Below are 15,303 nucleotides of genomic sequence, written 5' to 3'. Positions count from 1 at the left end.
TATTGAGTTGTAACTGATGTATACCATCTTATGAAACTTAATAAAGTATGAACAAAACCTAAGAAAACCATTTCTTAAATGAGGAAGTATCTTAAAGTTGGGAAGCAGAGATTTTGGTGGGGTTGTGAGGGAAAACCCACAGAGCTGGAGAGAAAACGTATCTGTCTGTCTAACTTCAGTCCCTTGTCACGCATGGCTTTGCCTCATACTGGCTCTCTCTGTGTGAGCTTGGGGAAGACCTGTCATCTTATTAGGATATTCTGGAATCTCTTGCTAGTTTCCGTATGCTGTAGCAGAAGTGTAATAGTAGCCGAGTACTTTTCCAGATGAGCCACAATTGGCAGAGGAAGGCCAATGTGTTTGGAGGCATGGGTGCTCATACTGCCCAAGCCACCTAAGATGTGCCAGTGATGACCAGAGGAGCTGCCTGTTGTCGCCATTGTGTAGTGAGGAAATCATGGCTTTGCCCAAAGATATGAGTCCCTCAGGGTTTAGGCTGAGAGTTAAACCTTGACTGGTGAAGCTCCAAAGCCCAGGTTCTTTTGTAGCATATCACACGACTCTTCTCTCTCTCATTTAGTCAGTATAGGTTTAGTCTCCTGGAGCGGGAAGAAGTGACTCGACCGCTCAGTTTTCCGTTTAACAACACCCCTTCCCAGACCCCACCAGAGTAGGATAAAGAACTCTGCCACTCCACAGGGGCCTAATGAAAATGTGCACTTCACAAAGTTCCATCTGTCAGAGTTACTACTGCACATGTCCGGGTCAAAGTAGGGATTCTACCCCCTGGGGGACAAAAATGAGAGCTCTCATTACCTTTTTTATCAAGTTGTCTTCCAATTCCAAGCTGCCGGAATAAGGTGGGTAAAGAACGCTTGGGGCTATACAAACGGATAAATTATAAGCTTTCATCTGATTGGATGAGGAATGTTGCTCAATGTTGTATAGCACTCCAAAAAGGTATCGCAAGAGAACAACATTTGCTCTTGGCAGCTGGGCTAAAAGCCTAAGGTCAGAAAAACACACTTTTAAATTAGGCAAGTGATTCCACTTAGGAGGTTGGAAAAACAGAGACAGGGAACAGGATATATCCTTGTATATCTAGCACACAACCCGCTGTAGCAGAGTTCCAGGCATGAATGTAGACAAAACTGGTGCACTGAATTCAGTTCCTGAGCCAGATAAACACTTCTCTGGTTAGTTAAATGTCTGACAGACTTTTAAGGTCATAGCCCTGGCAGCTGTTGCTCTTGATCTGTCTTGGACCAGGGAATTTTGTCTACCAGTTTCAAGGATCCAGAAGGTGTAAAACGGCCAAGGACTCCACACTAATAAGATCAGGAGAAGAACAATCATAGCCCTAAAGCGTGCCTCTATTCTGAAGCTGGCCCCCATGGGTGTGAAGAATTGAAACTCTTTGGCGTTGGTCATGATTATAGTGTGCAAAGCTGCAAAACGTAAGCCAATGTTTTCCTGATAGTATGTTGGGTGTATTTTGGAGATGTGACCAGAGTAGAGTAATTAGTGCATCGTTACCTCTGGGCTGCAGTTATCATCGCCTCTTTGTTGCCTTCATCAATAACACCGAGCCATTCATCATAGAGATCAGATAAAAATATACTTCCCGGGATATTTTCAAGAAAGTCCTTAGGGAGATAAAAAAATATGTGTATATATTATAGAAAATATGTATTGGAAATATTCCAGAGAAAATATGTAGTTAAAAAATTCAGTTCAGCCCCCACTTCCTTCACAGATACCCAAACTGCGACCCACACGGAGCTCGGCTCTGACTCTCCATTGACTTGCACACGCAGGAGCAGGTGCTTGGATTTTCTCCCGCTAAAACTTAGAGGCATAAAAGCAGAGCGTAGGCTGTGGTGGAAATGAAGATAAAGCTCCCTTCTATCATCTGGAACTTATTTTTTGTGTGTGCTTTTTTTGCAAAGTACCACAAACTGACAGGCTCTGGCTATATATAGACCATCGTAAATCCTATTAGCTTCTTGGACAGAAATACACATACCATGTTGCTTGTTTTAGACACAGTGGTAGCTCTTCATTCTAGCAAGAAAAGGCCTGAAACAATCAAAACACAAACAGGTGTGCTCTTGCACACATATTAGGAAAGAACTAGGTCTTCTCACTCGGGGTATGTGTGCTCCCTGGAAGAAAGCTACTCTCAAATTGCTTCATTCTTCCTTTTCTTAACTGTCTAAAAGTCGAGAGTCTAATGGCAGACTCACTGTGGTCCTGAGGATAGTTCCATTTCTAGTTTAGGCCAATTGTCCAGTTAGTTTGCCATGATATTATCAAGGCCAAGGTTGCAGAGTCTGATTCTCCACCAAGATCCGTCAACTTCAGGAAGAGAAAACTTTAGAAATGTCTAAGCACTCTCCCCCAAGTGCTCACCCTCTTCCTAGTCGGTGCTTATAACACGGAATCAGGAAAGAACCTCCTAAATCTTGCTAGAAAATCGATTCCATGTGTGCACCTTACAGAGGGCAACACTCATCTTGCTACCTCGTGTATCATCATTCTTCTCCTGTCTCCTGAGGCCTATATGTATATTACTACTGGATATCACTATGGCCCCAGTGTAGGAGTGGTTACCGAAGTCATTTCTGGACTTTGCTATTCATCACATCTTCGAACATTAACGGGGGACAAGGGAAGACCAAATGTGACTGAGAGTCTAAGACTGTAGTCATTACTACGTTAACATAGGGTTGTTCAGAGCTGTTCATAAGTGCCAAGGTGGATGGATTAAATTCTTTCCCTGTTCTATTTCTTTTGGAAAGTTTGCCTTCATTAGGAGGGTGGTGAGGATGTTTGCATGGGTAAACAGTGTGTACGTATCGGTGCAAATTTTGAAATTTATTGTCATGACTAGTAGTCATTTCATTATTAGTATTTTGCATGGAGTCTTCAGGAGTGAAGGTGGGGAGGGCGGTGTGTAGTGAAAACAGAAAGTATTTCTAACACATGGGGCTTTTAACTCCTAAAGGAGCTTCCTTAAATTTTGATTTTGTCAAGCATTTTTCAGCTTGTCAGGTTCTTAATCTATTATGCCCATTACGGTACTTGAGCAGTCATGATGAAGGACACCATTCATAGCTTCAGTTACACATATGTGGATAATGCTAGAATCTTCCCTACCTTTAAGACGGATGCGACCACATGAACAGATTCGCTGTACGGGTTCAGTTTGACCCCAGAATTTAGTTTTTTCTTTAGGACTCTGCAGGATTTTATATTGACTGATTTGCTGAAGACGCCTTCTGTGAGTGGCCCTTTTTGATTAATAAAGGAAAGCATATCCTGTAGGAAGAAAAGAAAAGTATATGGCATCTCATATCCACAAAAGCAGAGCACAAGCTTGCCTCCATTTTGACAGAGCACGGGAATGTAATGGTACACTGTTTTAGAGTGGGAAGGACCAAAGTCAATTTAGATTGTTTTTTTTTTTTTCAGTGTCTTTCTATATAATTTCGACCCAAATATCCATTTTACAGTCATACACTGAAACATTTTAAACACTTCTTTTATTCAGATTTTCCTTTCCATTGAGTTTCCACTTTTAAATCAAACTTCTCCGCTTCAAGGATTTTGGGGAATCACCATCTGTTTCCTACTTTAGCATTTCTGTCTCATTATTCCCTACATAGATGCTCCTTCCCAAGAATGGAAGTCTATTTAGGAAATACTCATTTCCCATTTGTTTATTTCTCTTTAAGTGACTGTATACTCCTTTCCTACTTGTTCTATTTCCTTCCCTCTTTTAAAGTCAGGCTCAGGAACTCTCTTCTCCTTCTCTGATTACCCTCCCTTCTCATGAGTCTTTCATTGTCTTTTGCTGTATCTTCATGTCCTCTCCCTGCTGTGTAGAAACTTAATAAGGGCTGGACTCAGGGAATCCAACGGATCTGAAGTCTATTATGCTATTTATCTATTGTGTGAACTGGGGCACATACATCCTGTACTGAGGCTTTTCTGATTCGGTTAGGCAGTGCGGAGGATGATAATCCTAGCTAGCCCCTAAATTTGCTGTGATGCAAGGACCTGGGGTAGTAGCTAGCAGGTAACATGCTAGCTAAGATGCTACTTTTCTTCATAGCTAGCAGAATGTTCCCTACATCCCGTACAATGCTTGCAGAGACACAGAATACTCAGTGAAGGTCCACACTGACAATTCACTACAGCAGTTTGAGATAACACAGGCCAAACTCTGTGGCTTTCATTTGACATACTCTGTTAGGATTAACAGATTCCTATTTACCAGAGGATGAGTCTATGCTCGTGTCAGATGTTTGCAGTTGTTGGACTGAGTAGGCTCCGCTGAAGGAGACTTGAGACTCATGTGAGTGCAGGAAGGCAATGAAGGGAGAGTGTAAAGATGAGGTGGACTCTCAGAGACTCACATACACAGAGTCCATTTTGACTGATCTGAACAGGGCTCGGTGGGTCTTTGTGGAAACAAGATACAAGTGGAATGGACAAGAATGTCTTTTCCTTTTGTATTTGCCTCATGACTCTGCTGGACCTAAGTCAGAATCTGTTCGTTGAAATAACAGTAACAGAGCTTCTCAGCCAAAGCCAGGGGCTGTCTAATGACTTCTCCATTTGGGGATAGATTTGGATGAGGACACGTGGCCTCTCAGAGTTTCCCCTCCTCAGGAGGGCTATAGAAGACCAAAAGGAGATGACCTACCAGAATTGGAAAGGGCAGCTTGTCTTTATCACACATATCCATGAGGGAAACTCCAAAGAGCTGTGCTGGCTTTGCGGAAGGTGGGGCTGTGCACTGGTTGTGCTGGTAAGTTCTGGAGCCCCACCAAAAGGCCCTGGCTCTGAAATAATGGCGTGTCACAGTCTTCTGCCCGTAATCTAAGGAAGAAGTGAGGATAGTAGTAGTAGTTGTTGTTTAATACGCTGAACCTTCTTTTTCCTTTTTTTTTTTTTTTTTTTACAAATTTTATTTATATTTTGACAGAGAGAGAGAGACAGCGAGAGAGGGAACACTAGCAGGGGGAGGGGGAGAGGGAGAAGCAGGCTTCCCTCGGAGCAGGGAGCCCGATGCGAGGCTTGATCCCAGGACCCCGGCATCATGACCTGAGCTGAAGCCGGACGCTTCACGACTGAGCCACTCATGTGCCCCAGACTCATCTTAATTCCTGATGACTTGTATTTTCCTAAAGATTTCCTCAAAGCAATGTGGTAAGCATCATAAAGCCAGGAGATGTCAGAAATATGGAGGGATTGATGATACGTGTCTCCAGCTTCTGAATCGAAAGTCTACCTTCTAAGGTGGACTGCTGCCAGGTAGCTGTGATTAGCTAGGCTCAAATCATACTAACTCTGGTCTCAGGAGCACTTCTCCTAGTCCTATTAATGGCTTTTTTTGGATTACATCCATCATCTTATTTAGTCTTTACCACAATTCTAAGATTGAGACATCATTTTTATCCACATTTTAGAGATGAATAAACTGATGCTGAGGTGGAATAACTGGCCAAAGATAATATAGCTGGTAAATTGGGGCAGAGGAATTTACACTCTGGAGAGGTAGTTTGACATCAAGTCAAGTCCTTTTTTCTCAATGATGCCAGTTCTTTTGAACCCGTTTCAAAGGGCACTGGAATCCTGTGGTGCCGCAAGAGCCCCTGAGCCAAAAGAGGAGGGAGTGGAAGAAAGGCCCCTTGCTCTGGCTTCAACCCGAGCACATTTTGTATACATAAATATATATATTATGATTATATATTTATATAGTATAAGTATCTAATTATATATATTATGTATATAACTACATATATATGTATGATGTTATACCCATTTGGAATTTTGTTAGAAAAAATTCCCAAACACTGTAGAATACCATGATGAGTCCTAATGCCCTTATGATCTACACTAGAAACTTCTTGAAGTCAGAGACATCATCTTATTCTTTCTTTGGTCTCACAACAGTGTGGAACCTCCCTTGACCTGTGAGCCAGCCTTCGGAAGAAGGAGCACATGGAAATCCTTGCCCTGGCGATGCTCTGGGCTCCAGAACAGCGCTGTCTAAGCATCTCCCATGACCCCTAGCAACCTTGCTGTCTGCTCCTCACTAAAGCCAATTAAATTGCTCCCGGTACCTGCGGCCTTCTCGCTGTTGCCATGACTCATTGAGTTCTCACCCAAGAGGGAAGTGATGTCTTCTCCAAATATCCTGAGGCAATTTTCAATGAGAAATTGTACAAGACAAATCTGTAACACAAAAAGACAGGAATGGGGTGCTCTTTTCCATAGGGCATAGTTATAAATCATATTTTGTATACAGACCTTGGATCTAAGAAAAAATGGGAAGGACTTCTCAGAAAAATTCAGAGTTGATAAAAATATGTAGAAACCAGGGGCGCCTGGGTGGCTCAGTCGGTTAAGCATCTGCACTCGGCTCAGGTCGTAATTCCAGGGTGCTGGGATCAGCCATACATCGGGCTCCCTGCACAGTGGGAAGCCTGCTTCTCCCTCTCCCACTCCCCCTGCTTGTGTTTTCTCTCTCGCTGTGTCTCTCTAGGTCAAGTAAATAAAAGCTTAAAAAAAACCCAAAAAAACCCAAAAACACATAGAAACCAGAATTCTCTCAGAAATAACTTAGAAAGAGTGATACTTTCCCGTGTACTTTGGGTACACATTTTAAAATACTGCTCATCCGTGGGCTAAAGTTATAATGCGTGGCGTAGTTTAAGAGCTAACAGTTTGGGATCAGCGGTTACGTCTTTAAGCCTAGGATAAATTTCGGGGCTCCACAGTTGGGCGTCTGACTCTTGGTTTCGGCGCAGATCACGATGTCATGGTGGTGAGATCCAGCCCCACATGGAGCCAACTTTGGGCTCCGTGCTCAGCGGGGAATCGGCTTGGGCTTCTCCCTCTCCCTCTCCCTCTCCCTCTCCCTCTTCTTCTGCCCCTGCCGCGCTCACGCTCTCTCTTTCCCATTCTCAAAAAATACGTATCAAAAAATAAATAAAACTAGGATAATATTCAAAGTAGCCTACCTTATTAAAGTTTACTTATTTTTTGTTTTTAAATTTTGTTTCCAGTTTTATTGAGTTGTAACTGATGTATACCATCTTATGAAACTTAATAAAGTATGAACAAAAACTTAAGAAAACCATTTCTTAAATGAGGAAGTATCTTAAAGTTGGGAAGCAGAGATTTTGGTGGGGTTGTGAGGGAAAACCCACAGAGCTGGAGAGAAAACGTATCTGTCTGTCTAACTTCAGTCCCTTCTCACGCATGGCTTTGCTTCATACTGGCTCTCTCTGTGTGAGCTTGGGGAAGACCTGTCATCTTATTAGGATATTCTGGAATCTCTTGCTACTTTCCGTATGATGTAGCAGAAGTGAAATAGTAGCCGAGTACTTTTCTAGATGAGCCACAATTGGCAGAGGACGGCCAATGTGTTTGGAGACATGGGTGCTCATATTGCCCAAGCCACCTAGGATGTGCCAGTGATGACCAGAGGAGCTGCCTGTTGTCGCCATTGTGTAGTGAGGAAACCATGGCTTTGCCCAAAGATATGAGTCCCTCAGGGATTAGGCTGAGAGTTAAACCTTGACTGGTGAAGCTCCAAAGCCCAGGTTCTTTTCTATCGTATCACATGACTCTTCTCTCTCTTGTTTAGTCAGTCTAGGTTTAGTCTCCTGGAGCGGGAAGAAGTGACTCGACCGCTCTGAGTTTTCCGTTTAACAACACCCCTTCCCAGACCCCACCAGAGTAGGATAAAGAACTCTGCCACTCCACAGGGGCCTAATGAAAACGTGCAGTTCACAAAGTTCCATCTGTCAGAGTTACTACTGCACATGTCCGGGTCAAAGTAGGGATTCTACCCCCCGGGGACAAAAATGAGAGCTCTCATTACCTTTTTTATCAAGTTGTCTTCCAATTCCAAGCTGTCGGAATCAGGTGGGTAAAGAACACTTGGGGCTATACAAACGGATAAATTATAAGCTTTCATCTGATTGGATGAGGAATGTTGCTCAATGTTGTATAGCACTCCAAAAAGGTATCGCAAGAGAACAACATTTGCTCTTGGCAGCTGGGCTAAAAGCCTAAGGTCAGAAAAACACACTTTTAAGTTAGGCAAGTGATTCCACTTAGGAGGTTGGAAAAACAGAGACAGGGAACAGGATACATCCTTGTATATCTAGCACACAACCCGCTGTAGCAGAGTTCCAGGCATGAATGTAGACAAAATTGGTGCACTGAATTCAGTTCCTGAGCCAGATAAACACTTCTCTGGTTAGTTAAATATCTGACAGACTTTTAAGGTCATAGCCCTGGCAGTTGTTGCTCTTGATCTGTCTTGGACCAGGGAATTTTGTCTACCAGTTTCAAGGATCCAGAAGGTGTAAAACGGCCAAGGACTCCACACTAATAAGATCAGGAGAAGAACAATCATAGCCCTAAAGTGTGCTTCTATTGTGAAGCTGGCCCCCATGGGCGTGAAGAATTGAAACTCTTTGGCGTTGGTCATGATTATAGTGTGCAAAGCTGCAAAACGTAAGCCAATGTTTTCCTGATAGTATGTTGGGTGTATTTTGGAGATGTGACCAGAGTAGAGTAATTATTGGATCGTTACCTCTGGGCTGCAGTTATCATCGCCTCTTTGTTGCCTTCATCAATAACACCGAGCCATTCGTCATAGAGATCAGATAAAAATATACTTCCCGGGATATTTTCAAGAAAGTCCTTAGGGAGATAAAAAAATATGTGTATATATTATAGAAAATATGTATTGGAAATATTCCAGAGAAAATATGTAGTTAAAAAAATCAGTTCAGCCCCCACTTCCTTTACAGATACCCAAACTGAGACCCACACGGAGCTCGGCTCTGACTCTCCATTGACTTGCACACGCAGGAGCAGGTGCTTGGATTTTCTCCCGCTAAAACTTAGAGGCATAAAAGCAGAGCTTACGCTGTGGTGGAAATGAAGATAAAGCTCCCTTCTATCATCTGGAACTTATTTTTTGTGTGTGCTTTTTTTGCAAAGTACCACAAACTGACAGGGTCTGGCTATAGACCATCCTAAATCCTATTAGCTTCTTGGACAGAAATACACATACCCATGTTGCTTGTTTTAGACACAGTGCTAGCTCTTCATTCTAGCAAGAAAAGGGCTGAAAGAATCAAAACACAAACAGGTGTGCTCTTGCACACATATTAGGAAAGAACTAGGTCTTCTCACTCGGGGTATGTGTGCTCCCTGGAAGAAAGCTACTCTCAAATTGCTTCATTCTTCCTTTTCTTAACTGTCTAAAAGTCGAGAGTCTAATGGCAGACTCACTGTGGTCCTGAGGATAGATCCATTTCTAGTTTAGGCCAATTGTCCAGGTATTTTGCCATGATATTATCAAGGCCAAGGTTGCAGAGTCTGATTCTCCACCAAGATCCGTCAACTTCAGGAAGAGAAAACTTTAGAAATGTCTAAGCACTCTCCCCCAAGTGCTCACCCTCTTCCTAGTCGGTCCTTATAACACGGAATCAGGAAAGAACCTCCTAAGTCTTGCTAGAAAATTGATTCCATGTGTGCACCTTACAGAGGGCAACACTCATCTTGCTACCTCGTGTATCATCATTCTTCTCCTGTCTCCTGATGCCTATATGTATATTACTACTGGATATCACTATGGCCCCAGTGTAGAAGTGGTTACCGAAGTCATTTCTGGACTTTGCTATTCATCACATCTTCGAACATTAACGGGGGACAAGGGAAGACCAAATGTGACTGAGAGTCTAAGACTGTAGTCATTACTACGTTAACATAGGGTTGTTCAGAGCTGTTCATAAGTGCCAAGGTGGATGGATTAAATTCTTTCCCTGTTCTATTTCTTTTGGAAAGTTTGCCTTCATTAGGAGGGTGGTGAGGATGTTTGCATGGGTAAACAGTGTGTACGTATCGGTGCAAATTTTGAAATTTATTGTCATGACTAGTAGTCATTTCATTATTAGTATTTTGCATGGAGTCTTCAGGAGTGAAGGTGGGGAGGGCGGTGTGTAGTGAAAACAGAAAGTATTTCTAACACATGGGGCTTTTAACTCCTAAAGGAGCTTCCTTAAATATTGATTTTGTCAAGCATTTTTCAGCTTGTCAGGTTCTTAATCTATTATGCCCATTACGGTTCTTGAGCAGTCATGATGAAGGACACCATTCATAGCTTCAGTTACACATATGTGGATAATGCTAGAACCTTCCCTACCTTTAAGACGGATGCGACCACATGAACAGATTCGCTATACGGGTTCAGTTTGACCCCAGAATTTAGTTTTTTCTTTAGGACTCTGCAGGATTTTATATTGACTGATTTGCTGAAGACGCCTTCTGTGAGTGGCCCTTTTTGATTAATAAAGGAAAGCATATCCTGTAGGAAGAAAAGAAAAGTATATGGCATCTCATATCCACAAACGCAGAGCACAAGCTTGCCTCCATTTTGAAAGAGTACGGGAATGTAATGGTACACTGTTTTAGAGTGGGAAGGACCAAAGTCAATTTAGATTGTTTTTTTTTTTTCAGTGTCTTTCTGTATAATTTTGACCCAAATATCCATTTTACAGTCATACACTGAAACATTTTAAACACTTCTTTTATTCAGATTTTCCTTTCCATTGAGTTTCCACTTTTAAATCAAACTTCTCCGCTTCAAGGATTTTGGGGAATCACCATCTGTTTCCTACTTTAGCATTTCTTTCTCATTATTCCCTACATAGATGCTCCTTCCCAAGTATGGAAGTCTATTTAGGAAATACTCATTTCCCATTTGTTTATTTCTCTTTAAGTGACTGTATACGCCTTTCCTACTTGTTCTATTTTCTTCCCTCTTTTAAAGTCAGGCTCAGAAACTCTCTTCTCCTTCTCTGATTACCCTTCCTTCTCATGAGTCTTTCATTGTCTTTTGCTGTATCTTCATGTCCTCTCCCTGCTTTGTAGAAACTTAATAAGGGGTGGACTCAGGGAATCCAACGGATCTGAAGTCTATTATTCTTTTTATCTATTGTGTGAACTGGGGCACATACATCCTGTACTGAGGTTTTTCTGATTCGGTTTGGCAGTGCAGAGGATGATAATCCTAGCTAGCCCCTAAATTTGCTGTGATGCAAGGACCTGGGGTAGTAGCTAGCAGGTAACATCCTAGCTAAGATGATACATTTCTTCATAGCTAGCAGAATGTTCCCTACATCCCGTACAATGCTTGCAGAGACACCGAATACTCAGTGAAGGTCCACACTGACAATTCACTACAGCAGTTTGAGATAACACAGGCCAAACTCTGTGGCTTTCATTTGACATACTCTGTTAGGATTAACAGATTCCTATTTGCCAGAGGATGAGTCTATGCTCGTGTCAGATGTTTGCAGTTGTTAGACTGAGTAGACTCCGCTGAAGGAGACTTGAGACTCATGTGAGTGCAGGAAGGCAATGAAGGGAGAGTGTAAAGATGAGGTGGACTCTCAGAGACTCACATACACAGAGTCCATTTTACTGATCTGAACAGGCCTCGGTGGGTCTTTGTGGAAACAAGATACAAGTGGAATGGAGAAGAATGTCTTTTCCTGTTGTATTTGCCTCATGACTCTGCTGGACCTAAGTCAGATTCTGTTCCTTGAAATAACAGTAACAGAGCTTCTCAGCCAAAGCCAGGGGCTGTCTAATGACTTCTCCATTTGGGGATAGATTTGGATGAGGACATGTGGCCTCTCAGAGTTTCCCCTCCTCAGGAGGGCTATAGAAGAACAAAAGGAGATGACCTACCAGAATTGGAAAGGGCAGCTTGTCTTTATAACACATATCCATGAGGGAAACTCCAAAGAGCTGTCCTGGCTTTGTGGAAGGTGGGGATGTGCACTGATTGTGCTGGAAAGTTCTGGTGCCCCACCAAAAGGCCCTGGCTCTGAAATAACGGCTTTTCACAGTCTTCTTCCCGTAATCTAAGGAAGAAGTGAGATTAGTAGTAGTAGTTGTTGTTTAATACGCTGAACCTTCTTTTTCCTTTTTTTTTTTTTTACAGATTTTATTTATATTTTGACAGAGAGAGAGAGACAGCGAGAGAGGGAACACTAGCAGGGGGAGGGGGAGAGGGAGAAGCAGGCTTCCCTCGGAGCAGGGAGCCCGATGCGGGGCTTGATCCCAGGATCCCGGGATCATGACCTGAGCTGAAGCTGGACGCTTAACGACTGAGCAACTCATGTGCCCCAGACTCATCTTAATTCCTGATGACTTGTATTTTTCTAAAGATTTCCTCAAATCAATGTGGTAAGCATCATAAAACCAAGAAATGTCAGAAATATGGAGGGATTGATGATACGTGTCTCCAGGTTCTGAATCGAAAGTCTACCTTCTAAGGTGGACTGCTGCCAGGTAGCTGTGATTAGCTAGGCTCAAATCATACTACCTCTGGTCTCAGGAGCACTTCTCCTAGGCCTATTAATGGCTTTTTTGGGATTACATCCATCATCTTATTTAGTCTTTACCACAATTCTAAGATTGAGACATTATTTTTATCCACATTTTAGAGATGAATAAACTGATGCTGAGCTGGAATAACTGGCCAAAGATAATATAGCTGGTAAATTAGGGCAGAGGAATTTACACTCTGGAGAGGTAGTTTGACATCAAGTCAAGTCCTTTTTTCTCAATGATGCCAGTTCTTTTGAACCCGTTTCAAAGGGCACTGGAATCCTGTGGTGCCGCAAGAGCCCCTGAGCCAAAAGAGGAGGGAGTGGAAGAAAGGCCCCTTGCTCTGCGTTCAACCCGAGCACATCTTGTATACATAAATATATATATTATTATATATTTATATACTATAAGTATCTAATTATATATTATATATATGTAACTACATATATATGTATGATGTTATACCCATTTGGAATTTTGATAGAAAAAATTCCCAAACACTGTACCATACCATGATGAGTCCTAATGCCCTTATGATCTACACTAGAAACTTCTTGAAGTCAGAGACATCATCTTATTCTTTCTTTGGTCTCACAACAGTGTGGAACTTCCCTTGACCTGTGAGCCAGCCTTCGGAAGAAGGAGCACATGGAAATCCTTGCCCTGGCGATGCTCTGGGCTCCAGAACAGCTCTGTCTAAGCATCTCCCATGACCCCTGGCAACCTTGCTGTCTGTTTCTCACTAAAGCCAATTAAATTACGCCCGGTACCTGCGGCCTTCTCGCTGTTACCATGACTCATTGAGTTCTCACCCAAGAGGGAAGTGATGTCTTCTCCAAATATCCTGAGGCAATTTTCAATGAGAAATTGTACAAGACAAATCTGTAACACAAAAAGACAGGAATGGGGTGCTCTTTTCCATAGGGCATAGTTATAAATCATATTTTGTATACAGACCTTGGATCTAAGAAAAAATGGGAAGGACTTCTCAGAAAAATTCAGAGTTGATAAAAATATGTAGAAACCAGGGGCGCCTGGGTGGCTCAGTCGGTTAAGCATCTGCACTCGGCTCAGGTCGTAATTCCAGGGTGCTGGGATAAGCCATATATCGGGCTCCCTGCACAGTGGGAAGCCTGCTTCTCCCTCTCCCACTCCCCCAGCTTGTGTTTTCTCTCTCGCTGTGTCCCTCACAGTCAAGTAAATAAAAGCTTAAAAAAAACCCAAAAAAACCCCAAAAACACATAGAAACCAGAGTTCTCTCAGAAGTAACTTAGAAGGAGTGATACTTTCCCGTGTACTTTGGGTATACATTTTAAAATACTGCTCATCCGTGGGCTAAAGTTATAATGCGTGGCCTAGTTTAAGAGCTAACAGTTTGGGATCAGCGGTTACGTCTTTAAGCCTAGGATAAATTTCGGGGCTCCACAGTTGGGCGTCTGACTCTTGGTTTCGGCGCAGATCACGATGTCATCGTGGTGAGATCCAGCCCCACATGGAGCCAACTTTGGGCTCCGTGCTCAGCGGGGAATCGGCTTGGGCTTCTCCCTCTCCCTCTCCCTCTCCCTCTCCCTCTTCTTCTGCCCCTGCCCCGCTCACGCTCTCTCTTTCCCTTTCTCAAATAAATACGTATCAAAAAATAAATAAAACTAGGATAATATTCAAAGTAGCCTACCTTATTAAAGTTTACTTATTTTTTGTTTTTAAATTTTGTTTCCAGTTTTATTGAGTTGTAACTGATGTTTACCATCTTCTGAAACTTAATAAAGTATGAACAAAAACTTAAGAAAACCATTTCTTAAATGAGGAAGCATCTTAAAGTTGGGAAGGAGAGATTTTGGTGGGGTTGTGAGGGAAAACCTACAGAGCTGGAGAGAAAACGTATCTGTCTGTCTAACTTCAGTCCCTTCTCACGCATGGCTTTGCCTCATACTGGCTCTCTCTGGGTGAGCTTGGGGAAGACCTGTTATCTTATTAGGATATTCTGGAATCTCTTGCTACTTTCCGTATGATGTAGCAGAAGTGAAATAGTAGCCGAGTACTTTTCTAGATGAGCCACAATTGGCAGAGGAAGGCCAATGTGTTTGGAGGCATGGGTGCTCATATTGCCCAAGCCACCTAGGATGTGCCAGTGATGACCAGAGGAGCTGCCTGTTGTCGCCATTGTGTAGTGAGGAAACCATGGCTTTGCCCAAAGATATGAGTCCCTCAGGGATTAGGCTGAGAGTTAAACCTTGACTGGTGAAGCTCCAAAGCCCAGGTTCTTTTCTATCGTATCACACGACTCTTCTCTCTCTCATTTAGTCAGTCTAGGTTTCGTCTCCTGGAGCGGGAAGAAGTGACTCGACCGCTCTGAGTTTTCCATTTAACAACACCCCTTCCCAGACCCAACCAGAGTAGGATAAAGAACTCTGCCACTCCACAGGGGCCTAATGAAAATGTGCACTTCACAAAGTTCCATCTGTCAGAGTTACTACTGTACATGTCCGGGTCAAAGTAGGGATTCTACCCCCCAGGGGACAAAAATGAGAGCTCTCATTACCTTTTTTATCAAGTTGTCTTCCAATTCCAAGCTGTCGGAATCAGGTGGGTAAAGAACGCTTGGGGCTATACAAACAGATAAATTATAAGCTGTCATCTGATTGGATGAGGAATGTTGCTCGATGTTGTATAGCACTCCAAAAAGGTATCGCAAGAGAACAACATTTGCTCTTGGCAGCTGGGCTAAAAGCCTAAGGTCAGGAAAACACACTTTTAAATTAGGCAAGTGATTCCACTTAGGAGGTTGGAAAAACAGAGACAGGGAACAGGATACATCCTTGTATATCTAGCACACAACCCGCTGTAGCAGAGTTCCAGGCATGAATGTAG

The 15,303-nt window shown here is 42.8% G+C and overlaps 1 protein-coding gene across 1 annotated transcript in view; it reads right to left on the bottom strand.

The window, feature by feature from the left end:
* The window catches only part of LOC135363533 (uncharacterized), a 217,677-nt gene that overhangs the window by 34,135 nt on the left and 168,239 nt on the right, over positions 1-15,303 (bottom strand). The window contains exons 37-47 of the mRNA XM_064584015.1: positions 14,975-15,164; positions 13,206-13,317; positions 11,791-11,966; positions 10,241-10,402; positions 8,621-8,730; positions 7,901-8,090; positions 6,135-6,246; positions 4,712-4,887; positions 3,160-3,321; positions 1,537-1,646; positions 817-1,006 (exon numbers count right to left, since the gene is read on the bottom strand). Coding sequence (XP_064440085.1) covers positions 817-1,006; positions 1,537-1,646; positions 3,160-3,321; positions 4,712-4,887; positions 6,135-6,246; positions 7,901-8,090; positions 8,621-8,730; positions 10,241-10,402; positions 11,791-11,966; positions 13,206-13,317; positions 14,975-15,164 — 1,690 coding nt within the window. The remainder of the gene's footprint in view (positions 1-816; positions 1,007-1,536; positions 1,647-3,159; positions 3,322-4,711; positions 4,888-6,134; positions 6,247-7,900; positions 8,091-8,620; positions 8,731-10,240; positions 10,403-11,790; positions 11,967-13,205; positions 13,318-14,974; positions 15,165-15,303) is intronic.

Source organism: Mirounga angustirostris, unplaced genomic scaffold, assembly GCF_029215605.1.
Source record: "Mirounga angustirostris isolate CCGP_5_RB_7025 unplaced genomic scaffold, mMirAng1.0.hap1 SCAF_2, whole genome shotgun sequence".
NCBI lineage: Eukaryota > Metazoa > Chordata > Mammalia > Carnivora > Phocidae > Mirounga > Mirounga angustirostris.
The sequence above is the reverse complement of the archived record's forward strand: the minus strand, read 5'-3'. Positions and strand labels throughout refer to the sequence as shown.